Genomic DNA, 25,819 nt, shown 5'->3' with positions numbered 1-25,819 from the left:
TGTGTATTAGAGATAAGAGGGAATGATACACGTGGGAGGGCTGGTATCCTTCAAGACATGTGGTTGGGAGAGTACTTCCCTATATAGAAGGAGCCCTCAGACTACGTGTTTTATTTCCCCAGGGACCAGTCCAACCCAGGCATCGACAATGAAGCACAAAACACTGTTCAGTTTCTTTCTTTTTAAAATTATGATCATAGGATCTGTTATGGATTGAATGGTGTCCCCCCAAAATATGCGTTGTAAATCCTAACTTCTATGGCTGTGGTTATAATCCTATTTGGAAATAAATTGTCACTGTTATGTTAATGAGGCAGAACTAGTATAAGGTGTGTTTTAATCAATCTCTTTTGAGAAAAACCAGAGATTAAACAGCAGAGATGGGGGAAGAGAGATACCAAACCATATGCAGATCGCCCAAGAGCAGAAGCTCAAAAAGAGACAAGGGCCTTCCTCCAGAGCCAAAACACAGAGAAAGCCCCCAGAGCCAGCACCCTGAAGACTTCTAGACTCCTAAACTGAGAAAATAAATTTGTTTGTTAAAGCCACCAACATTTGTGGCATTTCTGTTATAGCAGCACTGTTTAACTCAGACAGGACCCAAGTATACAATTTATACAAACCAAAATTTTAAAATACATCCACTGTCCTGGTCACTTCAGCAAATCAAACTTTTTATTTTCCTGTGATTCCGGCCAGCTCTAGTCTTCTCTCTCTCTCTCTTTCTCTCTCTCTCTCTCTCTCTCTCTCTCTCTCTCTCTCTCACACACACACACACACACACACACACACACACACGTAGTTTGTGTGTGTGTGTGTTTATTGGTGTAGTGCCTAAGGCACTTGACTGCTAACCAGAAGGGTAGTGGTTCAAACCCACCAGCCACTCCTGGAAAAGAAGATTGGCCAATCTACTTCTATAGTGATGTTGTTGTTGTTATGTGCCGTCAAGTCAAACCTGACTCATAGGGACCCCTCCTTGGGCTTGCCCAACCTTTATTCCGAGGAGTGGCTGGTAGGTTTGAACCACCAGCCATCTGGTTAGCAGGCAAGTGTCTTAGCCACTATGCTACCAGAGCATCTGTAGTGATACCACCTTGGAAACCCAAGGAGGGGTTGCCAATGAGTCATATCCGAATTGATAGCAGTGAATTTTTTTTGGAATCAGTGCAGACATGCATTTTAAAGTATCAGAAATGCAAATTTTCCTATAAAAAGAAATCTAAATTTTAATAACTATTTTTATTTTCCCCACCCCAATTGAATTTATTTAATCTGTTTGCTTATTTTCTGTTTAATTTATATATATTTTTTAGATGTATAATAAGTCCACAACCTGCTTTCTAGGAGATTTTTTGTTTTTAAATACCACACAGCAAGGAATGTCATTATTTTTGTATGCTCTGCAAGGACTCCTGAAACCAAACACCAAGAAAGGTTATGTCTGGGGATCTTTTCAAACTCTGTATGCTTTTGGGTGGTTAAGCGATAGTTCTATCTGGGCAGGAGGCTGAAGTGATGACCTGCATGGTCTTTTCCAGCTTTTGGACTTCATGATTCTATGGCACTCCCTGGTTAGATAAAGGTTTCTAGTAAGGAATTAACAAGAATCATGCACTATTGCTTTATGAGTCTTGATAAAGTTAGAGTTTCAGGATGAAGGCTAGAAAGGGGTTAGCTAGGGGTGAGAATGCTTGTTTTTCTGGTTACTGGATATGCCATGGACTTTATATCTTGTGTTGTCCTATGGAAACTGAAGCCACTGTTGCCATGGAAAATGATGGCAATTTGAATGAGATAATTTAGAGTGACCCATGGAACTCTGACAAGGCTGTCTCCTTAATGTACAAGATCCTGTGAATGTGGCTCTATTGTATGAGGATGGCATATGTCTCTTCAGTTTCCTTCAATTTTGAAATGATAGATAGATGAGCAACTAAATAATTTGATATCTTAATATCAGAAAGTTAATTTTGGTTAAAATGTAAATAAGGAACAATTCAGAAAAATTACTGAGTGATTATTCTAAAAATATTATTTGAATAACACTTATGTTGTACCTGAAGAAGGCACAGTTTACAAGGTAAACTTTCAATCCAATTTACAAAAATCAAACTCTGTGTCTAATGCTGACATCAAAAAATTCTAAATCCAATCTATTTCAGTGTATATGATTTATTCCCAATGATTTCTCACATTTGCAAACCTGATACACTCAGGTCTAACCTGTCATGAAATCCTTTATATCACTTTTAAAAAATGACATCACTTTCTACAAAAAGTGACTGAAAGAATCTAAAAATTTAGAATTGCACATGCCTTATTCCCTGAGCAGAAAACTCCCCAGTTTGGGATTTTCTCACAGGCGTGCCTTACTAAACCGACCTCTGTTCCTAGCAGGTAAATTGCCAGAGAGAGAAGCAAGTGTCAGCCCAGAGGGAAAACTCTTTTGTGGGATTTTTTTTTTCCCCTTAAACTAATCACTTTGTATGAGTTTCCACTGCATTCCCTAGTCCAAAGTCCTTGCCATGAAATTACTTACCATCTTTTTCACCAATTTGCCAAAACCTCCTTTCAAAAAGCCCTTATCGGAAAGAACTTCCTTTCTAGTGACACCTCCCCCCTTTCCAATTCCATCTAGTATCAGTCCCTCTCTGTGTCCCCCATCTCCACCGGCTTCCCCTCTCCCGCCCAGGATCCAGGTCCCAAACCACTTAGGAGAACATTCACCCCTCACCCCCTTCCCAGGAATTCACGTCCTAAGGAGGTGCCGGTGGGGGTGCAGGTGTGGATGGGGAAGGGGACTGGGTTTTCCGGGTCCCTTGTATCCTCTTCGTCACCCCCTCCCGAGGTGTGCAGGGGGAGGGGAGCGCGGGTGGGTGGGACCGGGCGGGTGGGGGAGGGGTGAGGAGGAGGAGGAGGAGGAGTGTGTGTGCGAGCGTGTGTGGCTGGGGGAAGCCATTGCCTGTTTAATAGTTGCTGTTGCTGCACTTCCGCTTCTCTCCCAGCGAGAGAGAGACACGAGTGGCCAGGCCCAGCCGCAGCCGCAGCAGCAGTCGCCGCGGCGGCACGGAGGAGCCAGACACAAAGAGAGGTACGGGGATCCCCCCGCCGCCCGCCGCCCCCCGGCTGCGCCGCCGGGCCTCGAGGACACCCCTCGCTGCCTTCCCTGACCCGCGCCGCCTGGACTGCTGGGCAAGGGGTTAGGGGGTTGCCGAGAAGGGCAGGGGAGCCTTAGGGGTCCGGGGCCCGCCCGGGGGGATGGGCAGGGACCCCAGGCCTCGTGGGGTGCGGGGACCGCCCGTGTCGGGGGCGAGGGGGGGCATTGTGGCTCGAACTGTCAGAGCTGTCCCGGGAGTCCCCCACCGGCCACGGAGGGGGCCGGGAGCGGGGGTGGGAGAGTTGGGGAGCCCTGTTTCCCCCCGGGGCGGGGACCCACGAGGATTAACCCCTCCAGGGCGGACGAGCTCATTGTTATTCTTTCGTTACGGAGGCCAACCCCCCCACACACCCAAACCCCCCACCTCCTAGAGGTGGCGATCGGGCGTGGGCTCGGGACCCCCGCCCTGGTCGTGGAGCCCTAAGTAGGGTGGCCAAGGGGCAGGCGGCGAGGCAGGGCGTCGGGGCGCGGCGTGGGGGGCCTAGATCCTCGTCGCCCCTGTCCCCGCCGGCCTCTCCCTTCCCCCACCCGGGCACACGCTCCCCGCCTCCGTCCCCCCCCTTTTCGGCTTCCTCTCTTACTCCTCCCACCCCTCCTATCTTCCCGACCTCGCCAAACTCCGCTCCTGGCCCCATAGCCTTTCCCGGGCCACCGGGCCACCGGCCCCCATGACCCCTAGAAAGCGCACAAAAACAGCCCGAAGGCCGGTTGGCCTCCGGGATCTTTCCTCCTAGCACCTCTGAGGCAGCCCCCCCCCCCCCCGCCCTGCCCTTCTCAGCCTTCCCGGCTTCTCCTCTCCCTGCCCAGAGGGGAGCCCCGGGGGGCGAGGGAGGGGCCGCCAGTTTTGCTCAAGTCCGCCCCCCCTCCCCTGGCGTCCCTCACTTGGGGCCCAAAATAAACAGACGAGCTGGTCCGTTTTGCAAAAACCTTAATGGGCCTGCAGACTTTGAAAAGGAGAGGAGGGCGGTGGGCGGTTTTCTGCACCCCTACCCGGTGTCCTCCTGACAGCACCCGAGTTCCTTATTTACATGCCTGCATGGCTTATGTGTTTCTGTTTTGTTTCTCTCCTCCTGCAGGGGTTGTTTGCGGGGTGGGGTGGGGGGTTCGCTATGTCGGATGACGATTCGAGGGCCAGCACCAGCTCCTCCTCATCTTCGTCCTCCAACCAGCAAACCGAGAAAGAAACAAACACCCCCAAGAAGAAGGAGAGTAAAGTCAGCATGAGTAAAAACTCCAAACTCCTCTCCACCAGTGCCAAGAGGTATCGTACACTTTTCCACAGCCTTCCTATTTTTCCGAACCGTCTGTGCTGCATTTGCTTGGCCTCCCAATGAGGGTAGCTAAAGTGCCCCACATGGTTTATGTGTTCTTGAAAATGAAAGAGGGGCCGTAGGAGCCCTAATTATTTTTTCTATTGCTTGTTTTGTTTTTCTTTTAATCATTGTCCACATGCAGCTTCTATGGCTTGCCTCTCCCATTTCTTGGAGTTTTAAAGAATCTTCATTACTTTTAATAGTGACCCCCAAATCTGATTTCAAATTACTGGTATTTTCAGTCACTAATCTGTGACCCTCTCTATTGCTGTAATCCCACTTCTTAATTTCTAATACCTGCCCTGACAACTCTGTATCAAAATTTATTACTATTTTACTTTGTCCTCACCTGTTGAGTTTATGATCTTTTGTTGAATACAGCTTTCTCCAAAAATTACATAAGGAGTAAATACAGCAGTGGGAAAGAAAATTTAGGAGGTGGAGACAGGATCTCTGATGGAATTTAAAGAGATTTTTCTGGTTTTGGCATTTTGAGGGAAATGAATGAAACAATAAATGATTGTAAGATGGCTATCATAGGTTATTTCTGGGATCCTCTATTTTTCTCTTTTAAGAACTTCAATTTATCAAATTTCAGGGACAATTTTTTCATGCTGTTTGCTCTTTTATGCTGTAAAAATGTTAACTTTTTCCCCTCTGAGTTGAATTAAAGCAATGGCTCTTTATTGTTTGCCCCTTATGTCTTTGGAGAAAGCTACTTTTTACCTCTGTGATCCTTCACTAATATCTTCTGATTCCCGTGACCCTTGAAATAATCTGTCACAGGTTTCTGGGAACCCCCAGAGACCCTTTCGTAATCCTTCTGCTCTCAGGTAGAGAGTTGTTAAATGATAAAATGGCATACCAGGAAGATGGTAAGGAATCCAAATGATGGGTTAGATAGGGATGTCTTTCTGAAAGGAATTTAAAATGAAACGGAACATGAGACTTTAGATCTCTTTGCTGAGATCTAAGCCAGAACTCAGAGTTCAAGAATTTGTTTTGTCATTCTTCCTGACTTGAAATTTGAAAAGTTCGTAAAGTGCTGATGAAGGAGTGACTTTTTATTTTAAATGGTAGGAGGTTTGAGTTACGTGGTAAGGTGTCTCTGGAAGGTTGTTCTCATTTTCAGAGGGTTGGTTTGATTGCATCTCAGTTTCTCAGGGGTCCTAACCAGCCCTCATTAACTCTGTGCTGCTTCTCCCAGAACTCTGGTATCTAACCGGGTTCACTTTGTGTGGGGCCTTCCTTAAGCTCCCCAGGGCAGCCCCTGGAGTCTCTCCTCACTTGGCAGCCTCAGGCAGGATATTTGGTTTAAGTCATTAGATAATTTTATAATTTGCTAGATATCTCTGGTTTACATGAATATACTTAGGGGTAAAGACACGGGTGCCAAAAGTAAAAAAGTTTGTTTTATATCAGCCCATTGCAGAGAGGGCTATTTTTCATTAGACACAATTTGTCCATTTATGCTAAGCAAGCAAAAAACCTATTAGGACATGGCTGGCAAAGAGATGCTGGATGTAGAAAATGAAAGGTAAGAAGCCATAAATAGTAATTTTACCTGTAAAGTTAACTTTTTTTTTTCCCAGTAAATTTAGTTCCCTGGAGTTAAAAGTGGCTGTTAGTGTAAAAGCAGAGCTAAAGTTAATAGTAGGAGCCCCTGAGTGGTACCAACTGTTAAGTGCTCCATTATTAGTTGAGAGGTTGGTAGTTCCACCATACCCAGAGATGCCTCAGAAGACAGGCCTGATGATCTGCTTCCAAAAGGTCACAGCCTTAAAAACACATACAAGTTTTACTCTGACACATTTAAGGTTGCCATGAGTTGGAATCTACTCAACAGCAACTAACAACAACAGATTAATAGTGAACGTAAAAAGTAGAGAGGGACAATACAACTAGGAAAGAGCTAAGAGAATATTGATGTCGGTGGCACTTTGTAGAGGCTACTCTGTGAAAATATATTAGTTTGGAAATTAGTTGTTATCTATAAAATTGGTAGAGACACAAATGCCAGGAGATAGAGTGAACAAGAAGCCTTAGTTGGCAGACAGGTTACTAACTGCACATTGGAAAGTGGTTTCTAGTCCATGGGTTGAGGAAAGCCCCTGTTGAGAGTGGTCTGGATAAGAATTACTTTATGAATTCTTATGAATGAGTTATTCTTGCCAGTCTTTGCCAGTACTATGGAAATGATGCGAATGCTTGTTTTAGAGACGAAGTGGGTAAAACTGTCTGTTATTACACGTTTTAGGCATTAAAGACAGAGTATCTTAGGGAAGTTGGGTTGGCAAAAGGAAGTAAAGTCAATATAGTTTTTCTCTACTATCTGAAAGTGGAGCATTCCTGTGAAACCTTTCTAAGTTGAAATGGCATGAAGCAAAGAAGCAATTACCATTAATTTATATGGGAAAATTTTTTGAGCTTTCCCATACCTGAGAACCAACCAAATCATACGAAATAACACATAAAACCTAACATAACAACATATAGTGTTCACAGAGTTCAAAGCTATGGCAGCTCGATGCTGATGCTTAGTGTAGTTCCTGGGGAAGGAGCATGATGCTGATGCTGAGTGTAGTTCCTGGGGAAGGAGCACGTAGACCTTGCTGCTCTGTGTGCATGCTGGCCTCTTTAAGGAGTCGCTGCAGAACTAAGCCTGAATGCTAATTTTGTTTTTTGCAAAACCGAAAATCTGCTTCAGATTTCTTTCAGTTAGTGAAAAAAGGTGCTAATGTGGGTCTTTTGTAAAAGATGAAGTGATATAAAAGGAATTTTTGAAAAGTGGGGCATACCTGTATGTATTTTCATGTGTCTTATGTTCAGGGGGAAGAAATTTTTGCTTATGTAAATAGGTCTTAACATTCTGAGAGATACAGGTAAAGAATCAAGAAACCAGGATTCTCAACTTTGAATCCATACAATAATGAATCAAACATCAGGGGTGGGAATGTTTCAGAACTGAAATGCTTATTGGTAGAATTTAGCAAAGGACACAGTGCAGATAAATAGTGCTCAATAGAGATTGTGAACAAATCCATCTTTGGAGTTGACCAGATTTGTAGGGGACAGGAAATATCCTTAAATATGAAGGCTTAACTTCTCCACTCTTAACCCTTAATTTCTCTTTATTTTATACATTGGAAAAACAATGCCTTTAAAAACCAATTTCTTCATTGCATCCAGCCAGCCACTCATTCTGCCCTCAGAAAACCTTTGGAAATAGAAAAGCATCCCTTGTGATTCAAATTGCCGAGTGTGTGTGTGTGTGTGTGTGTGTGTTAGTTTCTCACTATAGAGCTGCCTCTGGGATTTTTAAGTTGTAACATAGTCCTGTAGGACTTTATGATAGGAAGAGGCAGGTTATAAAAATAGAAGACACTGTTTAGAAGGTGGAAGAAGCTTAAAGGCCCCAAACTTTGCTGTATTAATTGATGCTCTAAGTGCCTAGGTAAGCAGAAGACAAAGGCCAGGGGCCAGGGCTTGCTGTGAACTCTATGTTGGATTCGGCCTAGGAGTGGGGGATGGAGCTCTTTGTGAAATCTAAGGTTGGTGTGAGGGGAGAAGACCCGGGCGAGGGTGAGGGTCCAAAGTGGGATGGAGCGGGAACCACGGAGGAAGGGGGCAGACTCCAGGGAAGTTAGAGGACGCCCGGGAAAAACCAGGTCCGGAAAGATGGGGCTTGACCCCGGAGCGAACGTGTAGGGAGGCGGCCGCGGCTAGGTGCACCTGTGCGGGCCTCGGGCTGGTACTGGGGACCAGCCGTGCTTGAGGGGCGGCCAGGGGAGTTCGCGTCCTGGCCCCGCGCGCGAACTCGGGACCGAGGGTTCCGGGGCGCTGTGGAAGGAGAGCTTGGGGGTTGCAGGGCGTCCCTCCGCTGGCACCCGCCCAACCCGGCCCGCAACTTCCCCCGCGCGGTCCCGTGCGCGCGACCCGAACCGCCGGGCGCTCTTGCGGTGAGGCCGGGGCTGTGGCAGTGGGAAACTGTGGCGGAGGCTGCCAATGCCTCTACCGAGGAGGGTGCACCCTGTGCCTTAGGCCGCCCGGGTCACCCGCGACTGTGGGCAGGTCAGTCAGGGCTCTAGGGGCCTCGCGGAGAGCGGCCATGTTGGCTTCGTCACCAAGAACTCGGAGGGGCCGGTGCTGGGACCCGGAGCCTAGGACCGTTCCGCTGGGGTGGAAGCGAGGCATCTAAGGGTGCAAGCCCGGGACCCCAGCGGGCGGGAGGGACTGGGAGAGGCCGCAAGCAGTCACGTGCTTCCCACCCGCCAGAAGGCTCTAATCCCTCCGTCCTAGAGTGCAGGGGAAGGATGAATGTGCCCCGACACAGGCAAATACAGTTCACCAAATTAGTCCTCAAGCAAGAAACTTTAGTTAAGGCGTAAGTGGAAAACAGCTAGGAATAGAACGGCCTTAATGTGCAAGGCAAGACTTGAAACCCCAACATGTAAATAGTAAGAAACTCAGACCGCCAGCTCACTGCCTCTGTGAAAAGTGTTTTCCTAAATTACTAACCTTAAGCTTTTGATTTGTAGTTTCCACAGCCCTCAGTAGAATCCAGTTGTGGCAGGCAGTTAGGTTTCTCTGCCAGACCTATGCGTTACAGGTGGGAGGCTCCCAACATCCTAATACTTCCTTCTCTTACTTCCCTGACTCCAGGATTCAGAAGGAACTGGCGGATATCACTTTAGATCCTCCACCTAACTGCAGGTGAGTTTCCTTTTACAATTTTTTTTCTCTTTAAAGTTCTTCTGACCTTTATCTTGGTTCTTTTTTTTTTTTTTTTAATATTTTAAACCTTTGCTTTTGTTCTTTAGTTAACACTTGTTTTGGTGCTAACATTAAGTAGCAGCTGAAATTATTAATCCAAGTTTGTTTTGATGAGCCTCTGGCAAGCTCAGTATTATGTTGAGGTTTTAAAAAAAAGTAACGTATGTGTTTGGAGTGTACCTTTACATATATATGAATCAAAATTGTAAAATAAATTTAAAGATATATTCTTGTCTGATTGTCGATCTTTGACGTATTGTTGAGGATGATATAAAATCTTTCAGGTGCTCAGGTACGTTTTGGTTTAGAAACTGATTTGCTATCAGGCATACCTCGGAGATATTGCGGGTTCTGTTCCAGACCACCACAATAAAGCGAATATTGCAATAAAGTGAGGCGCGAATTTTTTGGTTTCCTAGTGCACGTAAAAGTTATATTTACATTTTACTGTAGTCTAGTAAGTGTGTAGGAGCTCTGGTAGCATAGTGCCTAAGGCACTTGACTGCTCACCAGAAGGCTGGCGGTTCAAACCCCCCAGCACTCCTCGGAAGGAAGGTTGGGCAATCCTACTTCCGTAGTGATACTGCCTCGGAAACCCAAGGAGGGGTCGCTATGAGTCGGGGCCGACTCGACGGCAAAACAACAACAACAACAGTAAGTGTGTGGTAGCATTATGAAAAAGTTTTAAAATATTGCGAGTTACCAAAATGTGGCACACAGATGTGAACTGATGAGCAGAGTTGCCACAAACCTTCAATTTGTAAAAAACGCAGAATCTGTGAAGCTCAGTAAGACGACGTATGCCTGTATTTATCTGTTATTCAAGCTCTGTTAACCTTATAGAATAGAATTAAATCAAACACTAGATCCTTCAGTTTATTCCAACGTATATAAATTTGTGTTGGATTTTTGGCAGACAAATACAGGGAATAATTGTGGCTTTGATAAAAAAGTTTTGTTTTAAATTATTTTATAAATGTAAGCTCATCCTTGGGTATGTTTTTCTCCAAATAGTTTAATTCAGATTATATGCGTGTGTTTCAGTGTCAAAGCAATTTGAAAATAGCATTTAAAGGTTTGTTAATCTCTAATTTTATTTAGAATAGCCATTTTGCTACTGATGAGCCAAGGTGGATGACTTGATCACTTTGCTAAATCAATAGTGAATTGAGGAAGGAACCATCTATTTAAAGGAGATTAATTGTTCAGTTTTGTTGCTCCCATAGTTTAAAATTTATATATGACATTAATTTAATTCTCATTGTAAAGGATTGGCATTGGAATGGGATGTGAGATTTCAGAAGGGTTTTAAAATTATAGCTTGGGATAGAAGTTACAGACAAAATATTCAGTGGCCTTACGTAAAATTTAAGATGAATATGTGGAAATATTCAGGTTGACAAGCTAAATGAAATATTTTGCTTATTAACACTTTAGTGGATTAAATGCAAAATTTAAATGACCATTTTGGTGGTGGTTGTTATTTGCCATCGAGTTGGATCCACTCATAGTGACCTCTCCTTGGGTTTCTGAGGCAGTATCACTGTGGGCAATCCTACTTCCATAGTGATAACTGCCTCGGAAACCCAAGGAGGGGTCGCTAGGAGTCGGGGCCGACTCAATGGCAAATAACAACAACAACATCACTGTGAAAGTAGATTGCTCAATCTTCCTCGGGAACACTTCCGTAGTGATACTGCCTCGGAAACCCAAGGAGGGGTCTCTATGAGTCGGGTCCGACTCCATGGCACATGACAACAATCACTACGGAAGTAGATTGCTCAACCTGCCTTCTGAGAAGTGGCTGGTGGGTTTGAACCACTAGCCCTCTGGTTAGCGGTCAAGTGCCTTAGGCACCATGCTACCAGAGCTCCTCCATTTTGGTTACATATGTTTTAAAGTTGTTGATTGAGGGTGGGAAACTAATTGCTGAAATTTTGCCCTGTTTTTTGAAGAAAGTCTTTGAATTTCAAATGCTCTTAAACATTGTTTGTAGTTGAACCACTTAATTATACTTGAGGCTGTCTTTCACAACCAATGCAGATCTTTTCAGTTTGTTAAAAAATGAGGTAATGGGCTAGGCTTAGGGAAATGATATTTTTCTTTTTTATTTTAATGACATTTGTTCAAACAGAAGCCTGGTAACCACTAGTTATTTGTATTGAATCCACGGGCGGTCCCCTGGTAGATCTGTGCTATGTAGTTACTGCTACTGTTTGGTATTGTATCTCTCTTCTGCATGTGTCTCTTGTGAGTTAAGACATATTTAGCTGATCATATTATAAAGTTTAAATCACAATTTCGAAACTAGTAATATTTATTAAAATGTGTAATGGCTTTCTTGTGAATGAATGCAATCAGATTTAAAATTATGAGCAGTCTTGGGAGATTTATATGGGATTGATCCCTTTAGAAAATAGAGTGAGTACCACTTTGGTTTCACACCATTTTATCATGTGTTGGAGACATGCATTGCTGAGCCCATGTGGAACTTTATCTTTGGAAAACCCTGCTTAGTTACCGTTTCAAGGTGAAACCCTTGAACATTACCTGTGGTCAGGGGAAGCGCCAAACTTGATGGCTACTGAGGGAGGGGGAAGCACAATGAAACATGAACATTTTCAGAAAAATTTCTTTCATTAAAAAAAAAATACATTAGGCATCTTTATTTTATAAGAATGTGTGTATTGTCTTTTAAATATCAAGACTGCTTTATTTTCTGAAGACATTTTCTAGGGAGGGTGTTTAACATAAAGTACTTTTCCACTTTGGTTGGCTTACTAGCATTTTGTGTTAATGTTTATATAGTATCTCTGATGTGTTTTGTATTGGTATCTTAAAAGGATTGACTTATATAACATTTTTATGTTCTTTTTTTGTTGGAGATGGAAGTGGGTAACTTAGTTGGGAGATACTTTTTGAAGTTAGTTTTAGATTAAAATATGGGACTTACATGATATTTTACGTACATGATATTTTACATGCATGAATACTCATATTTTTATAACTTTTTTTTTTTTTTTTTTGCTATCCTCGGCTTAAGAGATTCATAGTTTGCTTCTGATGAAAGTGTGATTTCATCAACTAAAAATTAAATTTTCATTGAGTTAAATTATTAGTTCTCAGTGTAGCTTACATGTTAACCCTTTGTAGCATTTCCTTTCTTCAGTCAGTATTTGATGTGTGGTTTTAAATTTAAACACATTACTTTATTAATATTTAGCACCTGGCACACAGAAACCTCTCAGTAAACGGTTGATTATTGCAAAGTAGTTGGGGGAATTGCTTCACTTGAAGATGTTCTTCTTTGTGTTCACTAATTTTAGCACTTGGCAAAAATATTTAGATTTGAAGTTACTGAACTTCAACACATCGTGTGCAGTGCAATCACTAAATAATATATGGGATAAAAAACAGGTAATAAAGGTAAATTCTTAATATTGTATATTTTGTTGAATAGATTTTTTTTAAGAGTAAAATGCAGATTTTATTCAATGACCAGGTCAAAAGTATTTAAGTGAATATTTAAAAATTACTTTATATTGACATATAAATAAAATCCTTATTTTTGTTATTTCTGAACTGTTTGTATATGTATAAGGAGCTGTGGTGGTTTAGGGGGTGTTTGGCTGCTGACCAGAAGGTTGGCAGTTTAAACCCATGAGCTGCTCCATGGGAGGAAGCTGAAGCAATCTACTTACCTGAAGATATACAGTCTTGGAAATCCACTAGGGGTCACTATGAGTTGGAATTTACTCAGTGGCAGTGGGTTTGGTTTATGTATGTGTGTACATACATATGTACATACATACTGATGAAGTAGTTTCCTAACTCACTGTGCATTTGGGTAAGCTTACTCCTCCCCCACTTATGCTGTTTTGGCTCTGTTCTTTTAGGAAAAAAATTATATTAACTAATGTAATGATTCCCTAAAGCATGCCCTATCTTGGGTTGTAAAATTATGCTTTTTAAGTAGCTGGTGAACTCTGGGCCACTAGAGTCAGTTTTGCAGCTGTTATTTATAGCCTATAGCTCAAGCTTTGCTAAATCAACTGGTAGTTATAGCTCTATAACTAGCCTGTAGATACTATGTCTACATATAATAAATGACATATTTTGCTTAAGTCCTTTAAACTTCAGATTTTATGTAATACATACATTTGTATTGTGAATAAACTACTCATAATGGCTTGAGGGAGCTCTGGTAGCATAGTGCCTAAGGCACTTTACTTCTAACCAGAAGGCTGGTGGTTCAAACCCACCAGCCACTCCTCAGAAGGAGGATGAGGCAGTCTACTTCTGTAGTGATACGGCCTCGGAAACCCAAGGAGGGGTCACTATGAGTCAGGTCCGACTCAACAGCATATAACAACACCAACAACGTGATGGCTTGAAACGTAAAAAATTTGGGGATTTCTTTGCATGTTATTTTAGGATAAAATGTCTTTGGTAAGTTGTTGCACATTTCCAGCATGAAGGAAGAAAAGAAAAAATTTTATTTAGCTTTATAATATTTTGGCCATTTTTGCTTTTCAAAAAGGTTTAAGCTTTTTATTTTCTGAGAGAACTGCAGTGAAGCCTGTGAGAGTTGGAACTTGATGGGACTGCCTTGTTTTTCTGGGTCTTGCAAGTTTCTTACCTTTGTTGGGGCAATCTTACTATTTTATTTTTTCTCTTATTGGGAAGTATTTTAGTGTTCCTTCTCTGATGGGTTTTTCTGCCTTACACAGGCTCCAGCTTTTGCACATTTTACTGTATATCATGTAATTACATAGTGTTGGTTTTAAAATTTTATAGCTAAGTTGCACTTTTAGAAGTTGATTTAATGGCAAAAATGAAGAGCATTTAAAACAATTAATACAGTTGAGAAGTTAAATTTTCCCAACCTTTTTTCTCCTAAAAAGGGCCTAATACCTGGCTTTACTTGTCTCATAGTGTTGTGCAGTTCAAATAAAATTAGAATTTTCTGTATGATTAGATGGTGTCTTTCCTCCTTAGCTGCTTGTGTGTGTGTGTGTGTGTGTGTATATATATATGTTGTTGTTATTTGCCATCGAGTTGGACCTGACTCATAGCAACCCCTCCTTGGGTTTCTGAGGCAGTATCACTATGAAGTAGATTGCCCAGCCTTCCTTCCGAGGAGTGGCTAGTGGGTTTGAACCGCTAGCCTTCTGGTTAGCAGTCAAGTGCCTTAGGTCCTATGCTTCCAGTGCTTTTGTGTGTATATGTATGTATGTATGTATGCACGTGTGTATTTATATGTATGTTTATGTTTGTGTATACTTATGTATGTATGTATATACATGTGTGTATGTGTGCATTGTGTGTGTATGTATACACACAGAGTTCTAGTGGCATAGTGCCTAAGGCATTTGACTGCTAACCAGAAGGTTGGCGGGTTGGTGGTTCAAACCCACTCAGCAGAAGGAAGACTGGGCAATCTAATTCCATTAAGATTTACTGCCTTGGAAACCTGTTGGGGGTCACTGAGTCGGAATCAACTTGATGGCATTGGGTTTGGTCTAGAGCTATATGTATGTATGTATATGTGTGTGTGTGTGTGTGTGTACGTAAAATATATTATTGTAAATATATAGGTAACAAAACATTTGCCATTTCAGCAATCTTGACATGTACAGTTTATTTTCATTAAATATGTTCATCATGTTGTTCTATGTTTACCATTAACAATACCCAAATTTTCCCATCTAGACTCTTTAATAGCTCATCTTTCTTATTAACACTGCCTAATGCTGCTTGTATTTTAAATACAGTTTTAAGGCATTCCACAGTAATGTACAAATGTTGCATGGTTTTGAAAAATCCAAATGTAGAAGTTTATGGAGTAGAAAGTAGCCTCTTTAGTCATACTTCCTGCACAGAGCTGCTCCAAGTTAGCAATTGGTGTACATCCTCCCAGATAGTTTCTGTGCATTTACTTTGTTGTATTTTTCTGGTTTAACTAAACCTCCTGGAATTGGTTGTAATAGTGAGATGTCAGTTGAGAAGTCCTAGGCTGATAACCTTTTTTTGGAATGAAGAGATACTTTGCAACCATAAAATTTGGCTTGTTTAAAATGGTTGCTTTAGTATAAGAAATGGATTCAGCAGAAGTTGTTAGTTGCCATCAAGTTGGTTCTGACTCATGGTGACCTTTTGTATAATAGAATGAAACATTGCCTAGTCCTGTGCCATCTTCATGATTGATTATTGGCAGGTTTGAGTCCATTGTGTCAGTTACTCTCAGTGACTGTTTCATTCCAGTCATCCTTTACAAAATTCCGTATTACCTTTCCTGTTGGAAAAATCTTCCCTTTTCTCTAGCTCTTATTCATCTGATGTTAACTCAGTGTAGTGCCCTAGTTGTTATGTGCCATTACATTGATTCTGAGTGATAATGACTCTATAGGACAGAGTAGAACTGCCCCATAGAGTTTCCAAGGTTATAATCTTTATGGAAGCAGACTGCCACATCTTTCTCCCACAGAGCCGTTGGTGGGTTCAAACAACCTACCTTTCAGTTAGCAGCTGAGTGTTTAACTACTGCACCACCAAGGCTCCTTGTAAGTGCGGTAGTGATATAAATATGACTTAAACATCTGAAGGAATGTTTGCTATACTTTTTATCTGTTAACACTAGAGTGCTACCACTGCAGTATGAATGCCTTTATTCATATGAAGGCAATGTTGAAAAATAGAACCAGGAGACTGAAGTGGCAATACAGTCAAAGTACCACTCAAACCACCTATCGGCTCAGGGTCAGGTTCCTATAAATTAGATCATTGCTAGTGGCCTGACTGGGTAGGAAGGAAGGAATCTTAGCCAGAAGTTAATTGGTTACCAAATGAGTAGGAATTCTCATGGCTGTTGTGTTTATCAGAATGGGCTTTGGGTTGTAAAACTAGACCATGTTAAAATATTATCAGTACTTTGAAAATAATACAGCTTAGCAGACAGCACTTCACAATTTTTAATGATTCTTGTAAATGATGCTGATACTAGCTTCCTGTCAAAAACCTTGAGTGCCTGTTAGGCATGAACACTACCTCCAGGGAGTTCATAATCTAGTAAGACAATAAGAAATGCACCCAAAGAATTTAAATAGTACTTGGAAATGTGAATATTATTTGGAAAGTAATAAATACAAATAACATGTTATAAAGGTTCAGAGCTGGGAGAGATTCTTTTGACTTGGGTGTGAGAGGTCATAATTGGAGTCAATTAGTGATCTGGGAAGGCTTCACGGAGGAAGTGAAAAAAGAAGAGTGATGAACAGTAAGGGACATCCCTGATTAAAGACATACCAGGGGGAAGGTTATCGATGTTTGCTGTTGAGTCGGACCTGACTCAGAGCGACCCCTCCTTGGGTTTCCAAGGTGGTATCACTACGGAAGTAGATTGCCCAACCTTCCTTCAGAGGAGTGGCTGGTGGATTTGAACCGCCAAATGCCTTAGGCACTACGCTACCAGAGCTCCTAGAGGGAAGGTAGAGGGCAGTATTCACAATAGTGAATAAACCTTTGGCTGAAGAGTAAGATATTATTAGGGGGAAAATAAATAGTAGGAGATAAAACTTGTGGTGTTCCTTAGTGTCAGGTTAGGGCTTTGAATTTTGTTTAGCAGATTGAATCATTGAAACCTTTGACAGGGAGTGAGGTAAGTTAGAGCTGAGTATCTGGATAGATACAAAGCAAGGATCAATTAGAGCACAGTGGGAGCCAGGAGGCTTGGAGATTGCTGCAGTGGGCCAGGTGGGAGTTCACAAGAGCCTTGGGTACAGGTGGTGGCCATCAGAATGGAGAAGCGAGAAAGAAGTGTGAAAGGCAGTAGCATCCAGAGAATGTGAGCACTGATTTAGATAGGGAGGACTTGTTGTTGTTGTTATGTGCCGACCCGACTCATAGTGACCCCTCCTTGGGTTTCCGAGGCAGTATCACTACGGAAGTGGATTGCCCCAACTTCCTTCCAAGGAGTGGCTGGTGGGTTTGAACCACCAGCCTTCTGGTTAGCAGTCAAGTGCCTTTAGGCACTAGGCTACCAGAGCTCCTAGGGAGGACTTGTTGTTGTTGTTATGTGCTGTCGAGTCAAACCCGATTCATAGCGACCCCTCCCTTGGGTTTCTGAGGCAGTATCACTACTGAAGTAGGATTGCCCAACCTTCCTTCCGAGGAGTGGATGGTGGGTTTGAACCACCAGCCGTCTGGTTAGCAGGCAAGTGTCTTAGCCACTATGCTACCAGAGCTCCCAGGGAGGACTTGTTGTTGTTGTTGTTGTTATGTGCCCTCCGACTTAGAAGGAGGTAAAAGATCTTTTGGCTGTTGGAGAAGTTGGTGATGTTGTAAAGAGAAGTAGATAAGGTAGGAATATGGCCTGTTTTGGGGAAGGTAGAGATGTTTACTCCCCTCCTCCCACCCAGTGTTGAAAACAGCTTAATCATTTGCTTTGTTGATGGTATATACTGCTTAGCATATTACTGCCACTTAGTAGTAGGCCTGGGGCGGATTACCCAATAAGCAAGGTAAATGTGGGCTTATTTGTGCTTCCTTACTCTGCTGTGGCAAACAATGTGGTGAAGCACAAGTAAGTCTGTGCTTACCTTGCTTATTGAGTACTCCTTCCGTGTCAGGGATCATAAATTTGAAAAGAGGCTTTGATTCTGTAGGAACATGCTGTGGGATTGGTGAGAGAGACAGATGCCAGCCATACCTGGAAGCAGAATCGTTGATGTGGTGAAATTGTTCACTACAGATTAGTACTAAGCATGAGTAAGTCCATGCTTACCTTTCTTATTGGGTAATCATATACTGAGTACGCTCTCAGTAAATATTTGCAATTTGATTATATATTTGAGTTTATTAATCAGTCATTGAACTGTCAGATCTACCTGTCTTGATTTTAGATTAGATTAGAGAAGTTAAATAGATTATAACTCTCTAAAAAAGTAAGGACCATGGCTTCTGTCTTTGATCCTGATGGTACATGTCTTTTTTCCCCAACTACTTCTTTCGAAAAATCTTAGAGCTTTAGAAGAGTTGGAAGAGTAGTAAGTACAATGAACACCCACCTTTCACCCTGATTCACCAACTTTTAAAATTGTACTGTGTTAGCTTTGTCTCTTTCCTCTCTATGTATTTATTTTGTTGAATCATTTGAAGGTACATAAGCTGCAGGCATCATGACACTTAAGTGTGTTAGGTTTAAATACATTGGATTTGAGGTGGGCTAGTAAGATCCAAAGAGCCCTGGTGTCAAATTGGTTAAGTGCTTGGCTGCTAACTGAAAGATTGGTGGTTTGAACCCACTCAGCTGCTCTGCAGGAGAAAGACCTGGTGATCTACTCCTATAGAGATTGAAAAAAAACTAAACTAAACTAAACTAAATTCACTGCCATCGAGTTGATTCCAACTCATAGTGACATCCTTTGGGTGTCCAAGACAGTAAATCTTTTTTTACTGTAGATTGCTCAGTCTTCCTTCTGCAGAGTGGCTGGTGGGTTTGAACCACCAACCTTCTGGTTAACAGTCAAATGCCTTAGGTACTACACCACCAAAACTAGGAAATCCTATGAGAGGGTAGTTCTCCTCTGTCACATGGGGTAGCTGTGAGTTGGAAATTGACCCAGCAGCACCAAATGACAACAGTGCACTGTCCAGCTCATGCTGGAACTGGCTTTGGGAGTCCACAAGAGATTTAAAAGTTTGGATGATAGGAAAAGTATGTGAGCTTGCCTAGGGGAATGAAGAGGACCTATGAAAGGGAGAAATAGAGAGAGAAGAAGAGAGCCACAGGTCATGAAACCCCTAGGGGAAGTCAGACTTCTCTTTGGGCTTTTAAGTGTAAGAATTTGTGAGTAGTGTTTGTAGGCTGAGAAGAGAAGCAAGTACCCCAGAGAGAGTAAAAATGCAGAAGATAGGTAATTTTTTTTAAACTTGATCTAAGAGAAGGAGATAGAATAGGGAATTGAGGTCACAAGTGGAGAGCATATGCTTAATAAGGTGGATAGCCTGGAACTTTGACAGAGTAACCATTTCCTAGAAGATTAGAAGCATTTTTGGTGCTTTACTAGCACCCCAGATACTTGTATGGAATGGAAAAGAAGCCACATCTGTCCCTAGTTTTGCTTGATTTTTTCTTTCTCAGTAGACTTTGAGTTCCTTTCAGAGCAGGAATTATGTCTCTGCACTCTCACAGTGTTAAGGAATGGTAGATAAGCAATACATATTTGTGATATTAAAACACAAACAAACATTTTTAACCTAACGGTTTAATAGAACATCTTCATTACCCCCTTTATTGGAAAATAATGGCAAGAGCCAGAAAAACTGCTGTGGCATTTTATAGCTGTGCATTGCTGGCAGTCTTTCTCATTTGGCAGCCAAATAGTTTGGCCATTTTCACCTTCCTGGAATCACAGAAGAGCTCTCTGGGCTTCAGTTTGATAACAAAAGATGTGATTTCTGTTGCAGTCTAAATTGAAAAAATATATACAAAAATATTAATACTTCTGGTTTGCATTCTTTTGACTTAATAAGATCACTGTCAACCTGCAGGTGAGCATTGGGTCTAGGGATCCTAAGTAAGTTGGTCTTCCTGGAGAAGTTCCCCAGAGTTCTAAAGCTGTTCCAGATAGATGGTTACGTTAGAGATTCTGGCACTCGTCTGAGACATGTGACACATTCCCCATCACCAGTAGAGTGAAACAGAGTTTCATAATAAAACAAGCCCATTCTTACTCAGCCTTTCTTATACAGCTGTGCTCTAAAGTGAAACAAAAGACCTAGTAACTGTTGTCAGAATGTGCTTCTAATCCTCTGGGAAACTTCCTACTCTATACGCTAAGAAGCTCATCAAAACTTGCTTGAGAGCAGTAATCCAGGAACTGCTGTATGCTAATGGCTCTTCTCTTGAAACATATATGCAAGTGATTATGTGGAACCCATGCTGCGCTACATAGATGTGAAAATTGTAGTAGGCAGATTGATCCCACTGCACCCCACACTATTCGGGGAAGTCCTATAAAGCCAAAGATTTTCATAAGCACATAATTGAAAGCTGTCACTGGATTTTGTTATCTGGGGAACATACACTGTCCACTAATATTTTAATTAACAAAGTAGTCAAAAATGGAATTCTGTATGCTTCCTGAAGAACATGCTGACTTGGAACATGACAATCAAAGTAAAATGCCAGGCCAAAGTAACCAAAACCAAACCTACTGCCATTGAGTTGATGCAGATCCATAGCAACCCTATAGGACAGAGTAGAACTGCCACGTAGGATTTCTAAGGCTATACATCTTTATGGAAACAGACTGCTACATGTTTCTCCTGCGGAGCAGCTGATGGGTTTGAACTGCCAACCTGTTAGCAACCAAAATACTTTAACTACTATGCCATCAGAGCTCCCTGGCCAGAGTACAGGACTGGTATAATTTAGCTCTTACACAGCATTGCATCTTGTCTGTAGTAACTTGTGTCAGTACTAAATCTTAAATAGTAATAATCAAAGGAGAGGCTTTGATAGGGTCTACCAGCCTTGAAATGATCGTTATGTGCAATACCAGGACATTGGGTGTTATTTGAGTTGATGGGTTATTGATGTGGTATGAGCTCTTAGTAAGTTCTACAGAAAAAGACATTGAAGCACGTTTCCTAACAGGAATAGATGGACCAGTTTGGAGTGATCTTAGCTGAAGAAAAGTTTTAGATACGATATAGCCTAAAAAGTCAGAATTATGATCAGGAAGCCATGTTACACAGAGCATCAGTAAATCAGATCACATCCATTCATTTAAAATACTAAAGAGTGCAGTGCCACACATTGCTTTGTATTTGACTAAAACAGACCTGGCTCCAACCTGTGGAATTTGAATTTTACTAGGTAACACAAAACACAATCAAGTAAAAGAGATGGGTAACTACAAGTTGTGCTGGCTAGTAGGAAAGAAAGTAGTGGAGTGCAGTGATGGAGAATAATTTGAGGGATAACTTAGACATGGCCTCTCTAAAAAGACATTTAGGCAAAGACTTGAATGATGAGAAGAAAGGAAAGAGCAAGTGATGAAGGGTCAGGTAAACCATGGTAGACAGTTTGGGTTTCATTCTAAGAACAGTTGTTTTCAAGCAAGGCAGTGACATTATCTCAGTAATGATTTAAAAGTTTTTTCCCCACCTTCCCTGCTGTGTGGAAAATAGTTGGGAGGAAGGCAAGAGCACAAAAAGAGAACCCAGAAAGGAGGGTATTGCTGTATTCCAGGGAAGTGGTGATGGTAGCTAGGACCTGTTGATGTTGATGGCTTGCATATGGAATATGAGGGGAAGAACAACAATGTCTCCAAGTTTTTGTGGTTTTAGCAAATGAAGTAGATGATAGTAACTTTCCTTGAACCTAAATAAATATTTCAAAACAGGTGTATATTAAAGTTAAATTATTATAGTACACGTATTATCAGTGAAGTTAGCAGTGTCATATACTGTTGTTGTTATATGCCGTTGAGTTGGACCCAACTCATAGCGACCCCTCCATGGGTTTCTGAGGCAGTATCACTACGGAAGTAGATTTGCCCAACCTTCCTTTCTGAGGAGTGGCTGGTGGGTTTGAACTGCCAGCCTTCTGGTTAGCAGTCAAGTGCCTTAGACACTATGCTACCAGAGCTTCCTTGTACTTATCAGAATATGGCAACTACTTTGGCTTTTTTTTTTTTTTTTCTGACTGTGTGGGAAATTGCAGTAGAACAAGGGGTATGTGCAGTGTGGAAAACAGGTTCTTTTTTGTTTGAGATAGATGCCCATGAGGCATACAAATGAAGGTGTCAGAAGTTAGATATAGGTGATTTGGAGCTCATAAAAATATTTTGAATTCAAGATACTTGTTTATTTGGCAGTAATCAGCAGGTAGAGGCTCTTGAATATCTCAGGATTGCCCCTAGCTCACCTCAATAGGAAAGGTGTGGTAGATGAGGGCCCAGGATGGAGACTGGCATTTAGAGATGATGTAGACTAAGAGAAGCTGATGAAAGAGATTGAGAGGAGGAAAAAATCAAGAGAATTTGGTACCAGAAAGTAATGAGTGCAGTGTTTTGACATAAAGTGATCAGAAACTTGAAAATGATGCTTTGAGGTAGAAAAAGATGAAGACCCTTGGGTTTTACAACTTGAAGTCTGTTGGTGACCTTCACAATATAGGTTGTTGATGTTGTTAGGTGCCATTGAGCCAGTTCCAACTCATAGTGACCCCATGCACAAAGGAACAAGACACTGCCTGGTGTCCCACACCATCCTCACAATGTTTGAATCCATTGTTGCATCCACTTTGTCAGTCCATCTCATTGAGGGTCTTCCTCTTTTTTGCTGACCCTTTACCAAGCATGAAGTTCTTCTGTAGGAAATGGTCCCTCCTGACAACATGACCAAAGTACATGAGGTGTGAAGTCTGGCTATTCTTGCTTCCAAGAATCATTTTGGTTGTATTTCTTCCAAGACAGGTATGTTCCTTCTTCTGGCAGTCCATGGTGTATTCAGTATTCTTCACCAACACTATGATTCAAAGGCATCAATTCTTTGGTTTTCTTTATTCATTGTCTAGCCTTGGCAGACAATTCACAGAAGAGACTGAAAATACCGTGGGTTGGGTCAGGTGCACTTTAGTCCCCAAAGGGACATCTTTGCTTTTGGATACTTTAAAGAGTTCTTTTGCAGCAGATTTACCCAAATTTGATTTCTTGACTGCTGCTTCCACTTTGATTGTGGATCAAAGTAAAATGAAATCCTTGACAACTTCAATATTTTCTACATTTTATTATAATGTTGCTTATTGGTCCAGTTGTGAGAATTTTTGTGTTCTTAATGGAGGTGTAATCCGTACTGAAGGCTGTAGTCTTTGATTTTCATCAGTGAGTGCTTGAAGTCTCTTTTACTTTCAGCAGCCAAGATTATGTTGTCTGCACATTACAGGTTGTTAATGAGTCTTCCTCCAATATTGATGCCACACTTTCCTTGATATAGTCCACATTCTTGTATTATTTTGCTCAGCATACAGATTGAACAAATATGGTGAAAGGATATAGTCCTGACACACCCCTATCCTGATTTTAAACCACACAGTATTCCCTTGCTCTGCTTGAACAGTTGCCTCTTGGTCTGTGTGCATGAACATAATTAAATGTTCTGAAATTCCTATTCTTCACAGTGTTATCTGTAATTTGTTATGGTCCACACAGTCTAATACATTTGCATAGTTAATAAAACACCGGTAAATATCTTCCTGTAATTTTATACTTTTAGCCAAGACCCATCTCACATCAGCAATGGCAGTTCTCATTTGATGTCCTCTTCTGAATCTCTGGCTTACATTTCTGGCAGTTACTGTTGATGTGTTCTGCTGCAGCTGATTTTTAATTATCTTTAGCAGAATTTTACTAGAATGTGATATTAATGATATTGTTCATTAATTTCTGTTGCATCACAATTTTTTGGGATGGGCACAAGTATCAGTCTCTTCCAGTCACTTGGCCAGGTGGCTGTCCTTTCAGTTCTTGGCGTAGAAAATTGTGTGCTTTTAGTGTTGCATCCATTTGTTGAAATATTTCAGTTGGTATTCTGTTCATTCCTGGATCCTTATTTTTTGCCAGTTCCTTCAGTGCAGTTTGGACTTCTTCCTTCAATACCATCAGTTCTTGATCATTTGCTATCTCCTGAAATGGTTGAATATCCACTCATTCTTTTTGGTACAGTGACTGTGTATTCCCTCTGCTTTTGATGCTTTCAGTGTCATTCAGTATTGTGCCAGTAGAATCCTTCAGTATTACAGCTGGAAGCTTGAATTTTTTTTTTTTTTTCAGTTCTTTCAGTTTGAGAAATGCTGATTGTCTTCATGTTTGTTTTTTTAACTCAGGTCTTTGCACATTTCATTATAGTACTTTACTCTGTCTTCTTGAGCTGACCGTTGAAATCTTCTGTTCAGCTTTTTTATGCCATCATTTCTTCCATTTGCTTTAGCTACTCTCTATTCAAGTGCAAGTTTGAGAGTCTCTTCTGACATCCATTTTGCTTTTTTTATTCTTTCTTCTCTTTTTAATGACCTTTAGCTTTCTTCATGTATGATACCCTTCATGTTGTCCCACATCTTGTCTGGTCTTCAGTCATTAGTGTTCAGTGCCACTAATCTATTCTTGAGATGGTCTCTAAATGTAAGTAGGATTATATTTAATATCATACTTTGGCTCTTGTGGACTTGTTTTAATTTTTTTCAGCTTCATCTTGAATTTGCATATGAGAAATTGCTAACCTGTTCCACAGTTGGGCCCTGGCCTTGTTCTGACTGATACTGAGCTTCTCTATCATCTTTCCACAGAGGTATTCTTTTTGATTCCTGTGTACTCTGTCCAGTGAGTCCACATGTATAGTCATTGCTTTTGTTGTTCTAAAAGGTATTTGGTAGTGAATAAGTTGTTGATCTTGCAAAATCTATCTTGTAGTCTTTGGAGTAATTTCTGTTACCAGGGCCATATTTTCCAACTACTGATCCTTCTTCGTTTCCAACTTTGCATTCCAATCACAGGTAATTACCAATGCATCTTGATTGCACGTTTGATCAATTTCAGACTGTAGAAGTAGTTAAAAATCTTCAATTTCTTTATCTTTGGACTTAGTGGTTGATGTGTAAATTTGAATAGTCATCATAACTGGTGTTCCTTGTAGGCATATGGATATTATGCTATCACTGACAATATTTTATTTCAGTATTATATTACATTTCTTGAAATGTTATTTTTGATCACGAATACACCACCATTCATCTTTGTCACTCCTGGCATAGTAGACCATATGATTGTCTGGTTAAAAATGGCCAGTGCCAGTGCATTGCAGCTCACTAGGATATCCATCTTTGTGCATTCCATTTCATTTTTGATAACTTCCAGTTTTCCTAGATTCATACTATGCAATTCCACGTTTCAATTACTTATGGTTATTTGTCTTGTGATTTTGAGCCATGACTCATCAGCAAGTGAAGGCCCTAAAAGCTTACTCAGAACACATCATTAAGATCGACTCTACTTTGAGGATGTTGTAGCAATTTTCCAGTTGTATTTCATGGGCCTTCGCACCTGAGTAACTTATCTTCTGGCACTGTATCAGACAGTGTTCTGCTATTCATAACGTTTTCGCTGGCCAGTTTTCTTTAGTAGTTTGCCAGGTTTTTCTTCCTAGTCTGTGTTTATCTGGAAGTTCCATTGAAATCTGTCCACCATGGGTTACTCTGCTAGTATTTGAAATACTGGTGGCATCACAGAAACATACATGCCACCGTAGTACAACAAACTGAGAGATAGTGATCGCACAATATAGGGGGGATCCGGTATACAGGAGATGATTGTTAAAAAGGAATGGATGTTTATTTGTGTTACTTTTTCTAGTTAGATTTCACTGTATTTAACCAGGGAAGTGATTTGATACCTTTTTTTAAAAAAAACAACAACATACTTTTGGACAGAATTTTAATATTTATATCATTTTCCTAGGAGGTCTGTAATTCTCAAAGGATATATATATTTTTTAAATGGTTTCCTGCTTC

The 25,819-nt window shown here is 41.3% G+C and overlaps 1 protein-coding gene across 1 annotated transcript in view; it reads left to right on the top strand.

Annotated features, from left to right (window-relative positions):
• Positions 1-4,269: 4,269 nt before the first annotated feature.
• The window catches only part of UBE2E1 (ubiquitin conjugating enzyme E2 E1), a 137,121-nt gene continuing 115,571 nt past the window's right edge, over positions 4,270-25,819 (top strand). Inside the window, exons 1-2 of the mRNA XM_007936495.2 lie at positions 4,270-4,421; positions 9,136-9,186. Coding sequence (XP_007934686.1) covers positions 4,270-4,421; positions 9,136-9,186 — 203 coding nt within the window. The remainder of the gene's footprint in view (positions 4,422-9,135; positions 9,187-25,819) is intronic.

Source organism: Orycteropus afer, unplaced genomic scaffold, assembly GCF_000298275.1.
Source record: "Orycteropus afer afer isolate SDZICR_OR568_19922 unplaced genomic scaffold, OryAfe1.0 scaffold00003, whole genome shotgun sequence".
Classification (NCBI taxonomy): domain Eukaryota; kingdom Metazoa; phylum Chordata; class Mammalia; order Tubulidentata; family Orycteropodidae; genus Orycteropus; species Orycteropus afer.
The sequence above is the reverse complement of the archived record's forward strand: the minus strand, read 5'-3'. Positions and strand labels throughout refer to the sequence as shown.